This window comes from Poromitra crassiceps (genome assembly GCF_964638095.1).
Source record: "Poromitra crassiceps genome assembly, chromosome: 19".
NCBI lineage: Eukaryota > Metazoa > Chordata > Actinopteri > Beryciformes > Melamphaidae > Poromitra > Poromitra crassiceps.
The window spans coordinates 627,744-646,105 of NC_139646.1; the positions used below are offsets into that span (position 1 = coordinate 627,744).

At 46.0% G+C, this 18,362-nt stretch overlaps 1 protein-coding gene across 1 annotated transcript in view; it reads right to left on the reverse strand.

Annotated features, from left to right (window-relative positions):
- The window catches only part of LOC310793421 (girdin-like), a gene marked incomplete at both ends in the record, with an annotated part of 45,727 nt that overhangs the window by 3,833 nt on the left and 23,532 nt on the right, over positions 1 to 18,362 (reverse strand). Inside the window, 13 exons of the mRNA XM_083655241.1 lie at positions 2,712 to 2,929; positions 3,166 to 3,258; positions 4,233 to 4,378; positions 4,744 to 4,930; positions 5,054 to 5,197; positions 6,441 to 6,718; positions 9,343 to 9,504; positions 9,750 to 9,923; positions 10,152 to 10,293; positions 10,470 to 10,600; positions 13,608 to 13,802; positions 13,905 to 14,110; positions 14,235 to 14,813. Coding sequence (XP_083511367.1) covers positions 2,712 to 2,929; positions 3,166 to 3,258; positions 4,233 to 4,378; positions 4,744 to 4,930; positions 5,054 to 5,197; positions 6,441 to 6,718; positions 9,343 to 9,504; positions 9,750 to 9,923; positions 10,152 to 10,293; positions 10,470 to 10,600; positions 13,608 to 13,802; positions 13,905 to 14,110; positions 14,235 to 14,813 — 2,655 coding nt within the window. The remainder of the gene's footprint in view (positions 1 to 2,711; positions 2,930 to 3,165; positions 3,259 to 4,232; positions 4,379 to 4,743; positions 4,931 to 5,053; positions 5,198 to 6,440; positions 6,719 to 9,342; positions 9,505 to 9,749; positions 9,924 to 10,151; positions 10,294 to 10,469; positions 10,601 to 13,607; positions 13,803 to 13,904; positions 14,111 to 14,234; positions 14,814 to 18,362) is intronic.

Sequence of the window (18,362 nt, forward strand, 5' to 3'; positions counted from 1 at the left end):
GGTTATGAAAGCAGTGTACACTATGCTATCTGGTTATGAAAGCAGTGTACACTATGCTATCTGGTTATGAAAGCAGTGTACACTATGCTATCTGGTTATGAAAGCAGTGTACACTATGCTATCTGGTTATGAAAGCAGTGTACACTATGCTATCTGGTTATGAAAGCAGTGTACACTATGCTATCTGGTTATGAAAGCAGTGTACACTATGCTATCTGGTTATGAAAGCAGTGTACACTATGCTATCTGGTTATGAAAGCAGTGTACACTATGCTATCTGGTTATGAAAGCAGTGTACACTATGCAACACAATACCCACGTATTTCTGGAAACATTTTGGAGACACCGTGTCATCACATAGAGACATGATAAGTGTCAAAATAAGAGCTCGTTCTTCATGTTTCATTGCTTGTGAAATACTGACTTTACAAATGTGCTCACAGAACAGCAAAGTTGTCCCCGACAGTCAGGCATGCATATCTCCACTGCTGCATTTTTAAAACAGTGAGACCCCTGCCCAGGACACAGTGTAAAGGCTGTGTAAGATGGCAATGACATTCACACAGTGCTACAGTTTAACCTTGGAAAATATTGATTTAAAAATCCTTTGAAATTCTGAGGTGTCGGGGATATCTTTGATCAAATCTGGCGGGGAAACCAGCGCTGCAGGGCCATAGAGAGCCGCAGTAACGAGTCCGGAAATCATCGATGCTAACAGTCCTGGTTCTTCACTGTTTTCGCCTATGGGAGTTTTGAATGGGTTTTTGGCGCGATGCTTCTAATAATCTCTCTGGGCAACGCTGGCTTAATCAAACGCGAACCAGTGTTTAGTAATATCATCTTCACACACGAGGACCACTTTTATGAGTTTTGAAGCTTTTACGTGCCGTTAAAAGGGCGGCTAGCTAGCAAATGGCTAAATGAGACTACACTCTTAACACATTCACTGCCAGCCTTTTTTTTTTTTACTGTAGGTAGGTTCTGCCAGAGGGTTTTTTTGAGGATTCTGGCTCATTTTACAAGAGCCGAGGATTATTTTCTGCTTGGAGTTTGTGAACACAAAGTTCACAAAAGTACTAATAGAATGTGTGCTTTCTCTGTCTAAAAGAGTTAGTTTGTAGAGTTAGTAGTTATGTAGATATTAGCCGTTGAGTACAGCATGGTTTCAGCTGTCTGAGAGTGAAAGCTGAGATAATCGCAGTTTTGTGAAATTCAATCAAACAGGCAGAACAGTCACTTTAACCATTTATTTTTGGCATCAGTGAGAGATCAGACATCTGAACAATATAGTTCTGAACACCCTCTCCTTTAAACTCCTCCCTCCGTGGGCGTGTCTGGTGGCGTTTGTCACAAGCCAGTTTCTCCTGCCTGTCTGAGCAGTGAGCAGCCTCCCTCTCTGGCGGCCCCTCGTCGGCGAGTGTGGCGAGTGTGGACTGTGGATGGGACTCAATCGTTTCTTGGATTTTCGGTTGAGAGCTTTGATGAAGCTTTGTGCGATTCTAGGCTTTATGCTGCCAACCCAGTCTATTTTTGGAACCCCCCACCGTTGTGCGCCGGTGTGCAGCAGCGTGAAAGCGTTTTCGCCTACAGTATGAGAATGAGGCTCGTTCGTTTCTGGGTTTTCGGAATGCGTGCGATTCTGGCCTTTCTGCGGGTGTTTCAAAGTGTGTTTCACCCATAATCTATTATGCAAATTTGCAATCCCCCACGCCAGCACCGCTCTCCGCTCTCAGTGTGCTGCTGCTGGCGCGGCCGCTCTCGGGCGAGTCTGGTGACTGATGACTGTAAAATCGCCAAGCCATTTCCTTGAGAATGGCTTGCTCCCGCGGCTGTTTTTGGTTGGCTTTCTCTCTGTCGGGAGAGCACTGTCGCCACTTAGTTGGTCGGTAAAATAGATTATACACATTCAATACTTCCAATATTTTTATAGGAGACGTGGGGGACATTGATCCACGTAGCACCGTCAAAAAAAAAAAAATATATTTTTTGACGAGTCAACTCGTCATTGGCAGTGAACGGTTGGATTGTGTTTGACGAGTCAACTCGTCATTGGCAGTGAACGTGTTAAGTCGATGGGGATATACAGTATACGTCAATAACGTCACCACTTCAAAGGACGAACACGGAAATTCTCTTTCCCTCACTTGGTTCAGCCCCGTTCAGCCCGGAGTAATCAGTGCACACATCAACAACAGTCCAGGTTGAGTGCTGACGTGACGTGGAAGCCTATGCGACAGTGTGTAGTTCTGGATTAGCTTAGCTCGAGCTTTTTACTTCTAGGGCTCGCATTTACGCTACAAAACTCATGAAAGTGGTCCTCATGTGTGAAGATTATCCGACTGAACTCTGGTTCGCGTTTGATTAATCTTGCGTTGCCCAGAGACCGCATTTGAAGCATCGCATTCAAAAATCCCATAGACAGAAACAGTGAAGAACCAGGAAGTCCGGGACTTCCGCGTTCTGACTACAAAAATACGTCATCCCTGCAGCTCTCTATTGAGTCTAAACAGACCAGCTGCATCTATCGGCTGACCCGTCTCTCCCTGTCCAAAACACCCTCCTCCTCCAAGACCTTTCTGCTCTGCCTCTGACTGTCTTGTTGGGAGGCGGGGCCTAGCCGTTACTTCCTGGTCTACGGTCGCTATGGCGGCGTGCCTCTGTCTGGGCCTATGTCAGATGGTGTGGCTGAGGTCAATGGAGGTCATACTCACGGCTGTTACGCCGGGGAGAGAGGGCGTCAGCTGCCGAGGTGGAGCCGTCTGAGCCCGGGAAGGAGGCGTTGTTGTCCTGACAGGAGACGTGCTGCCCGGCGACGCCCTCACACAAGCCAGGAGAGTGGGTGGGGGGCGTCAGGGAGCGCTCGCACACATGCTCACGGCTACTAGATTTCATCAACTTCTTCAGTTTCAGAGTGATCCAGTTCCCACGTCTGGGGAAGAGCAGACATAAGAGAGGAATGGGAAATCGTCACATGCGTGGGACACAAACTACAAACAGGCCAAGTAGGTCTTAGCCTAGGTCTATCTAGGTACGAGATAGAGAGGACATTCTCTCCTAACCAACAGTACCCACTGATCAAAAGGTATCAACTACCAGATGAGAAATGGACACTTAAAAAAAAAAAAGTAGTATAAGTCATACTTATCACTATTATAGGCAACTTGCCTGCGAGGAGGTGGGGGGTCGTAGAACTTGTACTGGTCCATGATCTTTTCCTCTAGCTTCTCCTTCTGCCTCCTCAGCTCATTCAGTTTGTCACTGAGCAGAGATAGAGAGAGGGAGCGAGAGAATTACCATTCCACTACGAGGCTTTATCTGGAGCTATAGGCAAAGGCAGGTGGGGTCACTTGTACTTGTAGGCCTTGTGCTTGATCAGTTGGCAAGTTGAGTAAATTGTGTGTGATTAAAATGTATGATTGCATGCTTGCTCAAGTAATACGTATGACTCTTATAAAAACATATAAATAAAGACAGACCCATTGGATTTTGTGTAACTGTCTAAAATCAGCACCTTGAACATTAAACATGGCTCTTGGTCCAGAAAGAACTACAGCGTTTGTATAACATAATGCATCTAGTGCTGCAGATAGCGGGAGTTGTGGTACCATCGTTAGTTATCCTAGTCCTGCCTGTGTATATCTGCACTAGCCTTACACCACAGCTTATCAACACTGCTATGATAATGGTCTGTTGATTAAAGCCCCAATCAGTAACTTTTTCACCTTAATATAACTTTTTAGTCATTGAAGATGGTACATTGACTTGTAACAGGGAGAATGTCACCTCTATTGGTCACACACCGCCCTCTAAAGGCCTCTCCTGGGACTAAGCACTTTTGTGCCTGCGTCCCGGAGGGAAGATGCACGCATGTAGCCTGGCTAAACCCAGCCTCCACGTGACCTATCATAGCACAAAGATAGAGGTCACGTGGAGGCTGGGTTTACCCAGGCTAGCGCGCATGCGCTTTACAGCGGAAGCGTTGTGTTCATGAAAACAAGGAAGTAACTCGGTGCGGATTTGCTACGAAAATGATGTTTCACGTAACTATGGATTATTATTTCATCACGTGGTGAGTACCCGATGTCACAACATGTACATAGAGCTTTCCGGCGCTGTGTTTTGTTGACTTTGAACGGCGATATCGATACCGATACTATTGCACCCAGAGGACGCAGTTTCTCCAATAGCAAAACTTGGAAAAGTTGCTGAATGGGGCTTTAATGTTTGTTTACATGTACTGTCTCTGCTCAACGTGAAACAGATCCTTGCTCTCCATGGTCTGCTCCAGCAGGGTCCGGTTCTGCAGCATCAGGGTCTGGATCTGGCTCAGCAGGTGGCGGTTCTCTTCCTCCAGGTTGCCCTTCAATTGGCTCAGCAGCTAGGGATCACACACACACACACACACACACACACACACACACACACACACGCACACGCACACACACACACACACACACACACACACACGGTGACCATTTTATATAAAAAAGACATTCAACATGATTACCAATGAAAGTCCAAACTCTGCCTATCAATGGCTCTGGTGCAGGGATAAAGATGGATGGATGAATGGATGGTTGGATGTACAGTAATATGCTATGAGCTGTTTGGTAGCAGTTCAGTTGCAAGCCAAGTAACCTAACTTATGATGAAAAAAATTAACTTTGAAACAGTCACTGATTACAGGATAAATGAGTAACATTGTAACTCTACACCACAAATACCACATGCGTATGTCCATACCTCACACTGGTTGGTGAGCTTTGAAAAGGCGATATCCAGCTGCTGATACTGCTTCCTGAGCTTGGAGAAGTCGGCCTCCAGCCAGGTGTGCTCCAGCTTGGCCTCATTCATCTGACTCTTGAGCTGCTTGTGATCAGCTGACAGCTCCTCATTGTCCTTAAGAAGCTGGCGGTACGTCTGGTTCAGCCTTAACAAAAGATAGACTCTGAGTGTACGTGTTACGTGAGTGTACGTGAGTTTGTGTGTGTGTGTGTGTGTGTGTGTGCGTGCGTGCGTGTGTGTGTGTGTGTGTGTGTGTTTGCCTCCTCACCAGTCCTTCTCGTCGCGGAGCCTGCCACACTCAGCGGCGGCGGTCCTGTGCTGCTCTTTCTCCAAAACCATCTTCTCATGCTCCTCCTTCAGGGCTTTCTCCAGGTCTTCCAGCTTGGTCCGCTGCTGCAGCAGACCGTTATACCTAAATGCATCCACACACGTACACGTACACACACACACACACACACACACACACACACACACACACACACACACACACACACACGTGACACAAACCCATGAAAATGACCATCAACAGATGCACACATGCATGCATCTAGTAGTACCACATAGGTTGATAGTACATGGATAATACAAAATATTTTGTTATTTTTAGTGTAGTAGCGTCTAGTATGCCTTAGCCTTATATTGACCAAGTAGTAGAGGCACTGTAAATCAATGAGAAAGAAACATTTAAAGACGAGCTGAACCCAAAAATGAGTTCAAATACTTGGGTATTCAGTGCACCTATTTGATAATGTATGCAAAGAAATTCACAAAAATCAAATTTCTTTCGTTTTTCACACTTTCAAAAGTTACTTTTTTTCAAGATTTCATTCATAACAGTAATCTACAGTTTGCTGACGTCACATAGTACTATCAAATTTCTACCCCATTTCAATTAATCATATCAAGACATGACAGCTGTCAATCAATCTTCATTTCAGTATAATTTTCTCATCCAAATGAAGGAGAAAATGGCGCCTAGTGTCTGTAACCTGGCAGAATTTCTAGCCGATAAACTAACTACCGGTAATAACTTGGCCAATTGTATTGTAACATACAAAATAAAGCAAATGGTAATGTCTAAGAATGCAAAGAAATGTAACTGGCTTGTTAAAATCGCATTCAGACCTCGGCACCTCGGAGATTGCAGGCCGGCAGGCTGCACTCTCCGCTCTGCACCACACAAAGGCAGCTGGCTGCCTGTGGCTCTAACTTGCGTAGCACCACAACACGCTGAATCCCACTTGATTTGGGGGCAGAACACGCCAGGATTGGCCAAAGCCAAATCCAGTCCCCAAAATTGTCAAATAAAATCATCGACATGCCCCCCTGGCCCGCCCCTCAACCTGTCATCTCAGACAAGTTATGTTTTCAGTCTGAAACGTGACTCCGACCCACACGCCACTTGGGTTCCGTTGGGTTCATTTTGTCTTTAAAAAGCATAGTATTTATATTAAAACTAAAACGTTTCTTTTTTTTTATTTATTAATGTACTGTATGATGAAATTGTATGAAATTATATCAATCTCTCTAAATCTCTTTTGGTACTCAGACCATCTCAATAAAAAAAGAAAAAAGATTACCCACACAAATATACACCAGCTATCTGACAAAATATTTGAAACCCAGTCTTCCTACTGTATCTACATCCCCCCCACCTGTCCTGCAGAGTGCGGTGCTCTAGCTCCAGTGTGCGGTGTGCGTTCTTCACGTAGCCGTGCTTGCCCATCAGCGCCTCATACTCCATGGCCTGGCGCTCGTGCAGCGCGGCCAGCCGCTCGTGGTCGCGCAGCAGCTGCTCGTACACGCCGCGCAGCTCCTCCCTCTCCCGCAGCACGCCGTCCCGCTCGCTCTCTGTCCCCGACTGTTGCCGCTGCAGCTGGGCATTCTGGGCCAGGAGTGAGGCACTCTGCGAGTTCAGTGTGGATTTCTCCACCTGCGGAAGAAAGGGCTTCAGTTGACTAAGCGTTAATGAAATGGTTAAGCAAGACACATAGACCATATACAAACACGGACGTGACAACACTTTGGTTTGTAGACACTTTTCTTTTCTTTTTTGAGCCAGAAGTGGCCATATTTGGATGAGAAGAGCCGCAGCGCCGCCTGCTGTTGGTCCGTGATCGGTGAGCTGCGTGGTCACTGGACAGGCAACCTATCAATCACGCCCCAAAGTGTTGTCTGCTTTATCGTCTATTTCACTCTAATTGGAAACATAATTTACAAAATGAACATCATGCTGAAGACGACTTGAAACTAGCGATCAATTGAGACAATAAACTCTTTAGGAAAGTGTTTACTGAGGTAATAAATCAAGTGAGAAGTAGGGTCATGACTCATTTTCCCATAGACTTCCATCAGACTTCTTTTTGCAGCCAGTTGAGTCACCCCCTGCTGGCCATTAGAAAGAATGCACATTTAACCTTCTGAGATCCGAAAGAAAACTACATTACGTTTATTATTATTTTCTTTTAAGTCTCTTGGGTGCTGGATGATGAATTGCAGTGAAATTTCTTTCAAAAATGCAATGCATTCATGATTTATTGAACGTCCCATGTTGAGGACATTAGGACAATCTTCATGTGAAAAGACCACAGGAGGCCTCGTCCTCGAGACACTTCTCCATCAAAAGGCTCCACCCCTTGGGGCATCATTTGTGATTGTTGCCCTCTTAACTCATTGAGTGCCAAGGACGAGTATGTTCGTCAATTGCGTTTTTTGACGGTGGGACGTGGATCAAAGCCAGATCCATCTCCTGTGAAAGTATGGTGGATGTTGAATGTGTAAAAGCTATTTTAGGGACCCATTAGGTGGCGACAGTGCTCTCCAGATTAGAGAAAGGCGAGGAAAAAAGAGAGAAGAAGTCATGTGGAAACGGAAATTGCATCGATATGCATGAAGCATAACGTTAGCTGTGCCTGTGAACAGCAGTCAATCTGCTGCCACAATTGAGCCCCTCCGTCTCCGCTGCGATAGCCCCTCCATATGATTTAGTTGCCGACACCAGCGTCTTTCTGAAAAGTTACATTATTCTCAGCTGGGAGCCGGCGACAGGCTGTGAAAAAGCGGGGTGCAGCGCACTTTTCAGTGCAGAGCAAACGCAGAGCAAACGCACTCGCAGCAGAGCCCCAGAGACACTCCCACGGAGGAGGAGGAGGGGGGTGGGGCACGCAGGGCACTACAGCATACAACCATTGACAGTAAACAGAGACCCAGGCAGCAGGCTCGATGCACAGAGACAGGCAAACAAGCTAGAATATTATCTGATGCCCACCAGCAGTAAATCAAGACCAGCAAGAAGGTGTAGGGTCTGCGCACGCAGGGGCCAGCGCTGCTGGTTGCAGCTAAAAAATATTATTTGGCCAAACAAAATTCCTTTGTTTTCACTGTTTTATTGAAGGAAATTATTTTTGAGGTGTCATTACATCAGAAAATATTAGCTTCAGAGTCAATGATGTGCTTGAAATGCTTCCTTTCACAAAAGGCTGAATATCTCAGATTCTAAATTGAAACGTGTGTTTTTGCTGAAATCAACCTATCTTCTCCGGCTGATAACTAAAGAACGGAAAATGATATCAATAAACTTTTTTTTGCAGATGATAGAAGAGAGTCTCATCGTTCTTTGTGCATGTTCGGTGTTTACATAGTAATATCACACAATATTCTGTGGGCCTCGAGAAATCACTAAAAACGCTCTGAAACTCTGGCACTGGGAGTGTCCGTTCTCCAAAAGTGGCTGGCACTCAATGAGTTAATTATCCTCAGCTGATGCCGCCTCATCTGAAATCTCAGCAGCATCCTCTACTGTAACCTGCCCCATTTCATCCTCATCATCTGAAAGCATCATCCCTGAACAATATTGAGCAATTTCTCCCATTTAGTCAATGGAGTGCGTCCTAAAATTCAGGCAATCAGGCAAAAAGTTTGTCCTGTTGTCCTCCTACAAGTACTTCAGGTTTATCAACGTCCTAGCTTGTTACTATTGCTAGTATTGGTCAAATCTGCATGCATTTACAAACTACAAACGGTACAAAGCATAAATCAACAAGTTTCAGGCATAGAATTTGATCAGGTTTAGTAGGCTACCTTGTCCACATTTGTGTCGGGAGTGGCTGTAGAAAGATTTGGTGGAGATTGCAGCCATCTTGTTTTGACAGGAATTAATGTACTATGCTTCTACTACCACACAATTGCAGAAGACGTGTCTACAAACGAGGACAACAGGTCTAAGTGAATCAGAATGAAGTATTATGGTGTAGAAACGCCAAAATGTAATGTCCTCACAGAGACCCCGGGGGACACTGGGCACTTCCGCATTTGCTTCGTTTTTCAGGTTGCCCCGTGATTAATCATGTTGCAAGCGAATGATGCCATGTGAGGATGATTTCATCGTGTACTGGCTGCATGCATATCCAGCTGCTTCACTCAATGGCAAGGCCTGACAGAGACTCTTGAAGGAATATATCAAGAATATACAGTATGTGAAGAACACAGTAGCTGTTGTATTAAGCCCTATACAGTATGTAGGGTGTACTTGAGAGTAGTGTTTTTCTATAGTCGTACCTGAAGGTTGGCGTTGTGTGTCTGCAGGGCAGTGTTGTTCTCCTGCAGGGATGCAGTCTGCCTCTGCAGGGCCAGAGTCTGAGCCTGCAGGCTGTCAGCCTGGCTCTCCAGCTGCTTCAGCTGGGCCTGCACAGCCTGCCGCTCTGCCTCCAATGTGGCATTCTGCACAGGACAGGACAGGAGCACCATCAACATACTGTGCTGTGCGTGTGTTCAGTGTTTGTAGAGCATGATGGTGTTCACTTTAGACCTTTAGGAGAGTGTGTGGTCAATTCATTCATTCATCAACCAAGTCAGCACTGAAAAGCTGTCATGTTAAGGAACTAATGGTACAATTTTGTAACATTTTCATCCCATAGAGGCCATCCTATATAATATAGGCCGTTCACCAGAGGCCTGCCACTTACATTCCTCTCCACTTCAATGAGGCGGTCCTTGACCTTCAGCAGCTCCTTGGTGGCCTCCTGGCTTTCATGCAGCCATTCTCTCACTGTCTTGCCCGTCTCCCTAGGAGGGGTGGAGCTTGATGCTGCCCGCTCCTCCTCCTCCCTCTGCTGCAAGGCCTCATAGTTCAGCTTCACCTGTGTGGGGCCCAGGGGTCAAGGGTCAAATATCAGCTTTAACTGGTGTGACGTCACATATCACAAATCAAATGTTGTTGTTTTTTTTGCTCTATCCCAAAACCTTTCTTTCAAATACAGCAGACTCAAGCACAATGTCCAAGCTGTAAACTACAGTGTATCGTTTGTAGCTTTCCTTTCAACTGAGACTAATGTGCCTGCAAACCTGACATGAATCATATCACTTACAGTCTTAAGCTCCTGGCGCAGCTGCTGCTTCAAGGAGGTGGATTCCTGCAGACGGGCCTCCAGAGCGGCCATCTTGTCCTCCTTGATCTGGAGGGACCTCTTCAGAGACGACTCCAACTCAGACTCCAGCATCTTGAACCTGCTGCATGGAGGAAGAGGGGTTTTATAGTATACCAACTGTGGCCCGCAGCAGTCCTCATTTCGTAACACATTTACCTTGGCAGTTACCTGATAGAAGGTAGCATTCCACTTAAACACCTTATTACATCTATGCTCTTAGTTGTGTTGACCAAGCTGTAGCGTTAGCTATATAAGCACCTGTTGTCTGGTGACTCCAGGTCAGCCAGCTGTGTGCTGTCCTGGTTCAGGACCCTCATCTCCAGCTCATGGGCCAGCCTCTCCAGTTCATTGTCCCTCTGCTGGGTCCTCAGCTTCTCATTCACCAGCTCCTACAGATGGACAGTATACTTGGATTATGCTGCATTCGTCTCTTTATTCCATTTTTGTTAGGGATGGAGAGCCAACTCAAAAGAGCTGATTCTCAATTCATGTGACTGTGTCAGAGAAGACTGCGGTAGATAACTCGAGTGTTTGGTGGCTGTACTATGAACCTTTGACTGACATGGCGTTGAGTAAATAATGACAGAATTTCCATTTGAGTGAACTGCTCCTTTGTGGTCAGGATATGATTCCAAAAGCAGAGGTGAAACGTTGACACACTACACAGGCAAGAGCAGAAGTTTAACACCCACATTACTCCCAACCCATATTTAATTTGTAGGCCCAATTAAACAATTCCTCTATCGCAGAATCAGGAGACCATTGTTCTTTTGAAAGCCATTGTTCATGGGCTTGTCATTCATGACAGAGGTAATTATGCTCTCTAATCATCTGCTGAGATTATTGTCACTGATTGGGGTGATGTTAAACAATGCATTTATCTTTTTCAGTTGAATTTTTAGATGAGCTTGCTTCTATGCTTGCTGAATAAACCTGGACGATTAAATGCCAACTTCCAGAGTGCAATCTCAATTCATTCTTTATATGATATTATTATTATTTCATTCATTTCTCATGTTATGTTATTTTAAAGTAAATTTTTGTATTCCGTTTGTAGTCAGTTCCTCAACTTTTGATTTAAGTGTGTGCTTGCGCACATGCAGAATCCGGTCAAAGATAAACCTGAGAAGCCCTGCAAAACACATGCAACATGTGGTGTGTTAGGGTACTGCATGTTAGGGCATTCACGACTAGTGAATTTTACTAGTCGACTAGTCGTCCCTAAAGGTAGTCGACTAGTCGACTACGTTGAACAATGCATTCAGCTCCTATCGTGATAAGCCTAATGACACTGGGGTTAAAAGTTCTTAAAGTCAAACTCTGTATGTGGTTGCCATATTTTGGGGATGTCTAAGAATCTGCCTTTGCTCTTGTAGTAAATGTTATCCAACGTATGGTAGCTTGAGAGTTCATTCCACCAGTGAACTACAGCTGGGGGATTGGATGCTTTCCAATTTAAAGCTATGCATTTCCTAGCTGCCAACAGGGCAAGATCTATGTATTTACTTTGAATGCATTGTTTTTGTTTGGTTGTTTGTCCAATAGTCTTGTTTGTTCTTGGATTATTGTGTATCTTATGCAGTTTTCTTGTTTTGTTTTGTTGTGTTTTGATGTTCTTTGTGGGGGATATGGGATATGGGATATGATAGTCCATGTATGTCGTGTAAATACCTCATGTTCTTTCTTAAAGATTAAAAAAAAAAAAAAAAAAAAAAACGACTAGTCGACTACTAAGCACAGTGTCGACTAGTGGTTTTACTAGTCGACTAGTCGACTAGTCTGTGAATGCCCTACAGCATGTCAGTGAAAGATAAACCTGAGAAGCCCTGCAAAACACATGCAACACGTGGTGTGTTATGGGACTACATGTCAGTGAAGTTTTAGGTTAGATTCAATAAACGTAAGCCAGACAGCACTGATCCATCAACTTCCTGCACTCACCTCTCTGAGGGTGGCCAGGGTCCGCTGGTCATCACCTTCCTGCACTCACCTCTCTGAGGGTGGCCAGGGTCCGCTGGTCATCAACTTCCTGCACTCACCTCTCTGAGGGTGACCAGGGCTGGTCATCAACTTCCTGCACTCACCTCTCTGAGGGTGACCAGGGCTGGTCATCAACTTCCTGCACTCACCTCTCTGAGGGTGACCAGGGCTGGTCATCAACTTCCTGCACTCACCTCTCTGAGGGTGACCAGGGCTGGTCATCAACTTCCTGCACTCACCTCTCTGAGGGTGGCCAGGGTCCGCTGGTCATCAACTTCCTGCACTCACCTCTCTGAGGGTGGCCAGGGTCCGCTGGTCATCACCTTCCTGCACTCACCTCTCTGAGGGTGGCCAGGGTCCGCTGGTCATCACCTTCCTGCACTCACCTCTCTGAGGGTGGCCAGGGTCCGCTGGTCATCACCTTCCTGCACTCACCTCTCTGAGGGTGGCCAGGGTCCGCTGGTCATCACCTTCCTGCACTCACCATGCATGTCAGGTTTCTGGCCAGGAAAGCTGCCTTTCTCACCAGTCCAGTCCTTCACTCTCTGGCTTCTGCACTTGTTCAGAGTCATTTTGACTATGCTGCCATCTGCTGGTATACTGGTCTCTCTCAGAAACTCAAAAACAAATTACAAACGGCTCAAAACAAGTTGATTCGAGTCATTCTTAAAGTCCATCCACGTACCCACCTGGACCAAGCTCACTTTGACAGTCTTAATTGGCTGACAGTTGAGAAACGCACTTTATACATCAAGCTGCTGTTCACTTTTAAGATTGTTAAGAATTTTGTTCCTATGTATCTTAAAAGCTACTTTTCTTGTGTGAGTGAGCGTCACCAGTATTCTACGAGAGGCAGTTCTACTGATTTCATCCCTATCAGATTTAGGACCCTGATGGGGAGGAACTCGTTCAAATATAATGCAGCGACTCAATGGAACATGTTACCTTCGTGCTTGAAACTGAGTGAGTCTATCTGCACTTTTAAGAAAGGCTTAAAAAAATGGTTACAAACATCCGCACTTTAGACCGTTTTATCCTGTCTTTTTAGTTCTTGAATTGGTTATTTATTTATGGTATAGCTGGTCTTTTATTTTATTGATTGATATGTTTAGTTCTAGTTTTTATTTTTTTATTTTGGTAAATTATAAACTGAGTTAGTAATTTATCTTTTAATGGAGTTGTATTAGTTTTAAATTATGTTCCCATTTGCACTTCTTTGTTACACGTATTTACGTTGTCTGTCTTGTCTCCATGGGGACCACAATGGAAATAAGCCTTCGGGCTTTGTTGTGTTTTTATCCTCGGTGATATGTTGTCTTATGTCCTGTTTTTATCACCAAATAAAGTCAATCAATCAATCAATCAACCTCTCTGAGGGTGGCCAGGGTCCGCTGGTCATCACCTTCCTGCACTCACCTCTCTGAGGGTGGCCAGGGTCCGCTGGTCCATAGCAGCTTGTTTGGTCAGTTCCCTGTTGTCCCTCTCCAGGCCTTTGACCCTCTCTGCCGTCTCCCTCAAACTCTCCACCTCCTTTCCTAGAAAGCGCAGCTCCCTCTCCAGGCTGGCCGTTCGGACATTAGTGCTGTCCAAGGTGGCCTCCTGGATTTCAGCCTGAGACAGAGAAGAGTAGAATAGTCGTCTTCTTATTCAACCATGAGGAAAAACACTTCTTCGGTTCTTGCAGCCGGCCACTACCCAAGGTCACCAACCTACCTGCTGGCGGAGCCGTCGATTCTCTTTCTCCAGCTGCCTCTTGTCCCTCTCCAGGATGGAGCTCTCCTGCTCCAGGCTCTGCTTCTCCACCTCCAGCTGCTCCAGGCGGCGTGAGGCCAGACGAAGCTCCTCCAGCGTGGCCTGCAGACTCTGGTTCTCAGCCTCCAGCTCCTGAACCTCCGCCTCCAGGCGCTGGAGCTTTCGGTCTAAAGTGGTAAGGGAGGAAGAAGTAGTCAACTGATAGTGTGGCGAGTGTGTGAGGGAGTCAGTAATTATTTATTTGACTGCATGATTGAATAATCTCCTGAATTGTCGATGTATAGAACCTACCAGTGTTGTCAAGGGAAACCTGCAGGCGTTGGTTCTCCGTGTCCAGCGCCCTGCACTTGGCCTCCAGCCTCTCGGTGTGCTTGCTGGCATAGGAGGAGCGGGTCGGCAGGCCCGTGATGATGCTGTCCCGGTAGGGGCTGCTGGTCTTAGAGGCGGGGGAATGATCACGAGATCCGACAACACAATAGACCATATTATGATTGTTCTCGAATACCTCCAGGTCAGACATCAGGTCCTTCAAACGATCGCCGCTCTCTAGCTGTCCTTTCTCCTGGTCAGTGCGGAAGGTCTCACTCTCGACTGTACTGGACAGCAACACATTAGTACTGTTCTCTAAATTTGAGAAGGAGGTTTGGAGACCCAGGGATTGTTCTGCCGATGAGCTACAGCTATTGGTGCTACAGCATCCCTGGTAGACACGGTGGTGTTCTTCGTGGTTATGGTTGCGTTGTGGGCTGCTGTTAATGCGGACAGCTCTGAGCTCTTCGATGGTCCTCAGGAGGCTTCGGTTCTCATTCTCCAGCTTCAGCATCCGACTGCGGGTCCTATCACTCACCTCCTCGCTCAGGGTCTGCCGGCCTGTAGACAAACACAACATGTCAATGTTCTGTCCAAAGGAGACAACTCAGGTGGAACGAGTGAGACACTGACTGAAATCAAATGTTACGCTATAAGCAGGTATACAATGTTGGCATTTACACCTGGTATTAAAATGGTATCTGTATCTGGACACATTATCCGGATGGAAGGACCAACTTATTTTATTGCAAGGTGTAAATGCGTTGTGGCCAGAATGTGATCAGATCTGCCTGACTAAATCTGGAGGCAGTCTGGCTCGCATTGTGTTTGGATCTTAGGTAGGTGTAAACGTAATCTGTGCTGGTACCAGTGTGGTGCTGAAAGGATAGCTATCTTTTTAAAGATAGCAGATTTGTGATGTGGCACTCTAGATTAATGTACAGATTAGGCATAGTTTGGTTGCTAAGAAATTGACATATGTCCGTTTGCAAGATGTGCGTCTATATTTCTCATTCTCTCCCCACCTCCTCCCTCCCCCTGCTCTCTTCTCCCCCACACCCCCCCCCCTTCCCCTCTCCTGCTCTCTCTTCTTGCTCCTTCCCCACCTCCTATACCCTCCAACATCTCCCATTCCCTCCCCACCCCATCACTCTCTCACATTCCCCCTGCTCTTCCCCCTTCTCCTGCTCTCTCCTCTGCTCTCTCTTCATTTCTATATTTTCTATATTATCAATTGTTCAAATGTTATCTTTATTCTGTATATTCTTGTTACTGTTGTGTCAGCTAGAATCAGCTAGACATACTTTCTGTGAAGCCCTCTGAGACATGCTTGTGAATTAGGGCTATATAAATAAACTTGACTTGACTAGATATAGGAAGAAACAGAGACGGTTCACACACTAGCTACTTCCGCCATCATCGGCGGGGGAAGATAAACAGACCATGGCGCCTAAATTAATTTCTTCCCCTCCTACCAATAAATGTACATAAGGTTTATTTGATGTTTAAATGATATTATACAACAGGTAGTTCCGGCCGAGCAATTTGATTGGACAAGAGGGATCTTACGAGTGCCTATATTTCACGATAATGCACTGGCGCTTCACTGTGTGTAGGGTAGGCTATATCACTCCGCTTCACAGCTGCTCTAATCAACAAAACAAACACCAGCCACGTTACATTGAACGTCATTCAAAGCGTAACCGAGAGCGCAAAGATGGATTTTTTTCCTAACATAACTTTTGACTTAAACTATGAATGCTCGTCAGAAGAGGACGAGGGGGAGCAACATTCTAATGCGGAAACCTCCAGGGGCCGGTTGCACCAACTGGTCTTAACTATGCCTGGTCGTAACTCCTACGTCGGTCTTATAAGACCATGGACTTACGCCTGTTGCACCAACACGGCTTTAACGTCTGGTCAGTATGCTGGTCGTAGCAATGCGCGTCCATGTGAATTGCCAGGGAATGCCCCCTGATTGGATGATGTTGCAAAAAATGTGCCTCGCGACCTGCTTGGAGCACTGTGCCACTACGCTCTCTCAGCCACTACTGTAAAACACCCTCCCTCCTCCCACCCTCCCTCGCTCCGGGGGAAAATGGCGGCTATTGAGCCAGACAGACAGTCTGAATAACATTGAATGTAACGTTCCCAATTCTATGTATTACATTCTAAAAAACTAACGGCAACATTTTGGAAGGCGGGTTAGGTTAACTACCGTAAATTCCGGACTATAAGGCGCACCGGTGTATAAGCCGCACCTGCAGAGTTGACTGTTTTTTACATATATAAGCCGCACCGGTCTATAAGCCGCGGGTGTTTTGATGTTTAATTACCATATGTAAGGCTTCGTGCACAGAGGGGATTGTCGGGAAAGAGATGGCTGTTTGGGGAAGCTCCCATTTATTAATGTAACATTTCAACAAAACAAAAGTCAGGTCACTAATCCCCAGACAAAATCACACATTGTGAGATGCTTAAAAATCACCATCGGCGGGAGCTTTACTCCAGATGCTGTGCAGCCAAGAACACAAGTGAAATTCGTTCTCTCGTGACCTGTGGTTCTCAACGTGATGGACGATTCACCTTTCTTGTTAACAGTCCTAGTGAGAGGCAGGTCGAACGTCAAAGGCACTTCATCCATATTTATGATCTGCTCCGGTCCGATGGAATATTCCTTGATCTTTCTTTGTGTGAATTCGCCGAAGTTTGTAATTTTCTCCTGGTAGTCGGGAGGGAGTTGCTGACACAGTCGTCCGCGCCCTGACGGACAGTCCCTTTCGTCTCGGGTTTGTGCATGATCCTTTGCTGCTGCTGCTGTTGTTGTTCCTGTCTCGCTACTGTCTCAGACATGGCTTTCAGGCTCAATCGCCGCCATCGTCGTAACACAGCCAGTTCTCCATCTTTTGAAGCATGATGTTAGATTACAACGAGCTAGTTGTGTGGCTTAGCCTTCCAAAATGTTGCTGTTAGTTTTTTAGAATGTAATACATAGAATTGGGAATGTTACATTCAATTTCATTCAGACTGTCTTTCAGGCTCAATCGCTGCCTTTTTCCCCCCGGAGCGAGGGAGGAGGGAGGGTGTTTTACCGTAGTGGCTGAGAGAGAGTAGTGGCACAGTGCTCCAATCAGGTCGCGAGGCACATTTTTTGCAACATCATCCAATCAGGGTCTCGCTCTCATAATGTCTGTCTTGCTCTCGTTCTGCCTCATACCAACATCCATAGATTTTGGAGGTTCCCGAGTGGCCGTTTGCTGGAAAAATCCATAGATAAGCCGCACCGTTATATAAGCCGCAGGGGGCAAAAAAGGCCAAAAAACGGGAAAAAAGCCGCGGCTTATAGTCCGGAATTTACGGTAGTTAGTTATAATCTAACGTCGTGCTTTCAAAGACGGCGAACTGGCGGTGTTACGATGATGACGGTCAAAAAGGTATCCGCGGAGATCTCTGTTACAGGCAGGCGCTACGCCTCCTCCTGACCAGGCGGGCTGATTAGGCTACATTTTCTGCAAAGGGAAAGCTGGGGGGACTATTTTTGTTGGCGGAGGAATAAATACAGAAATCATCTATTTTCTCAGCTTTTTGTCATTTTTTTTTAATCAGCTTTGTTTAATAGAACTGTTGTATAAAAGCAATATCACACTCGAGGTCGTGCATTGTTGGCTAATATTGGCACTGCTGTGATTATCTACGGCACTCGGCCTGCGGCCTCGTGCCTGCGACCGAATCACAGCAGTGCCAATATTAGCCAACAATGCACTCCCTCTCGTGTGATATTGCTTAAACATTTAACATTATGCTATTATCTTTTAGGTCTGCTTTGGGCAGCATTGAACACATCTCCTCTTAGCCCATTCATTTCGACTGGAGGTAGACCTCTTCCCTCCCCCTTAATCAATCTTTGCAGTGCATTGATCAGGTAAAGGCAGGAGTTGTGTGTGTGTGTGTGTGTGTGTGTGTGTGTGTGTGTGTGTGTGTGTGTGTGTGTGTGTGTGTGTGTGTGGCCTATATGGATATGGTGTGAGTGAACAATAGCCTAGTGGTCTTCAACCGGAGTCCCTGACCCCTAGGGGGTCCACAGAGGTACTGCAGGGGGTCGCCAATTTT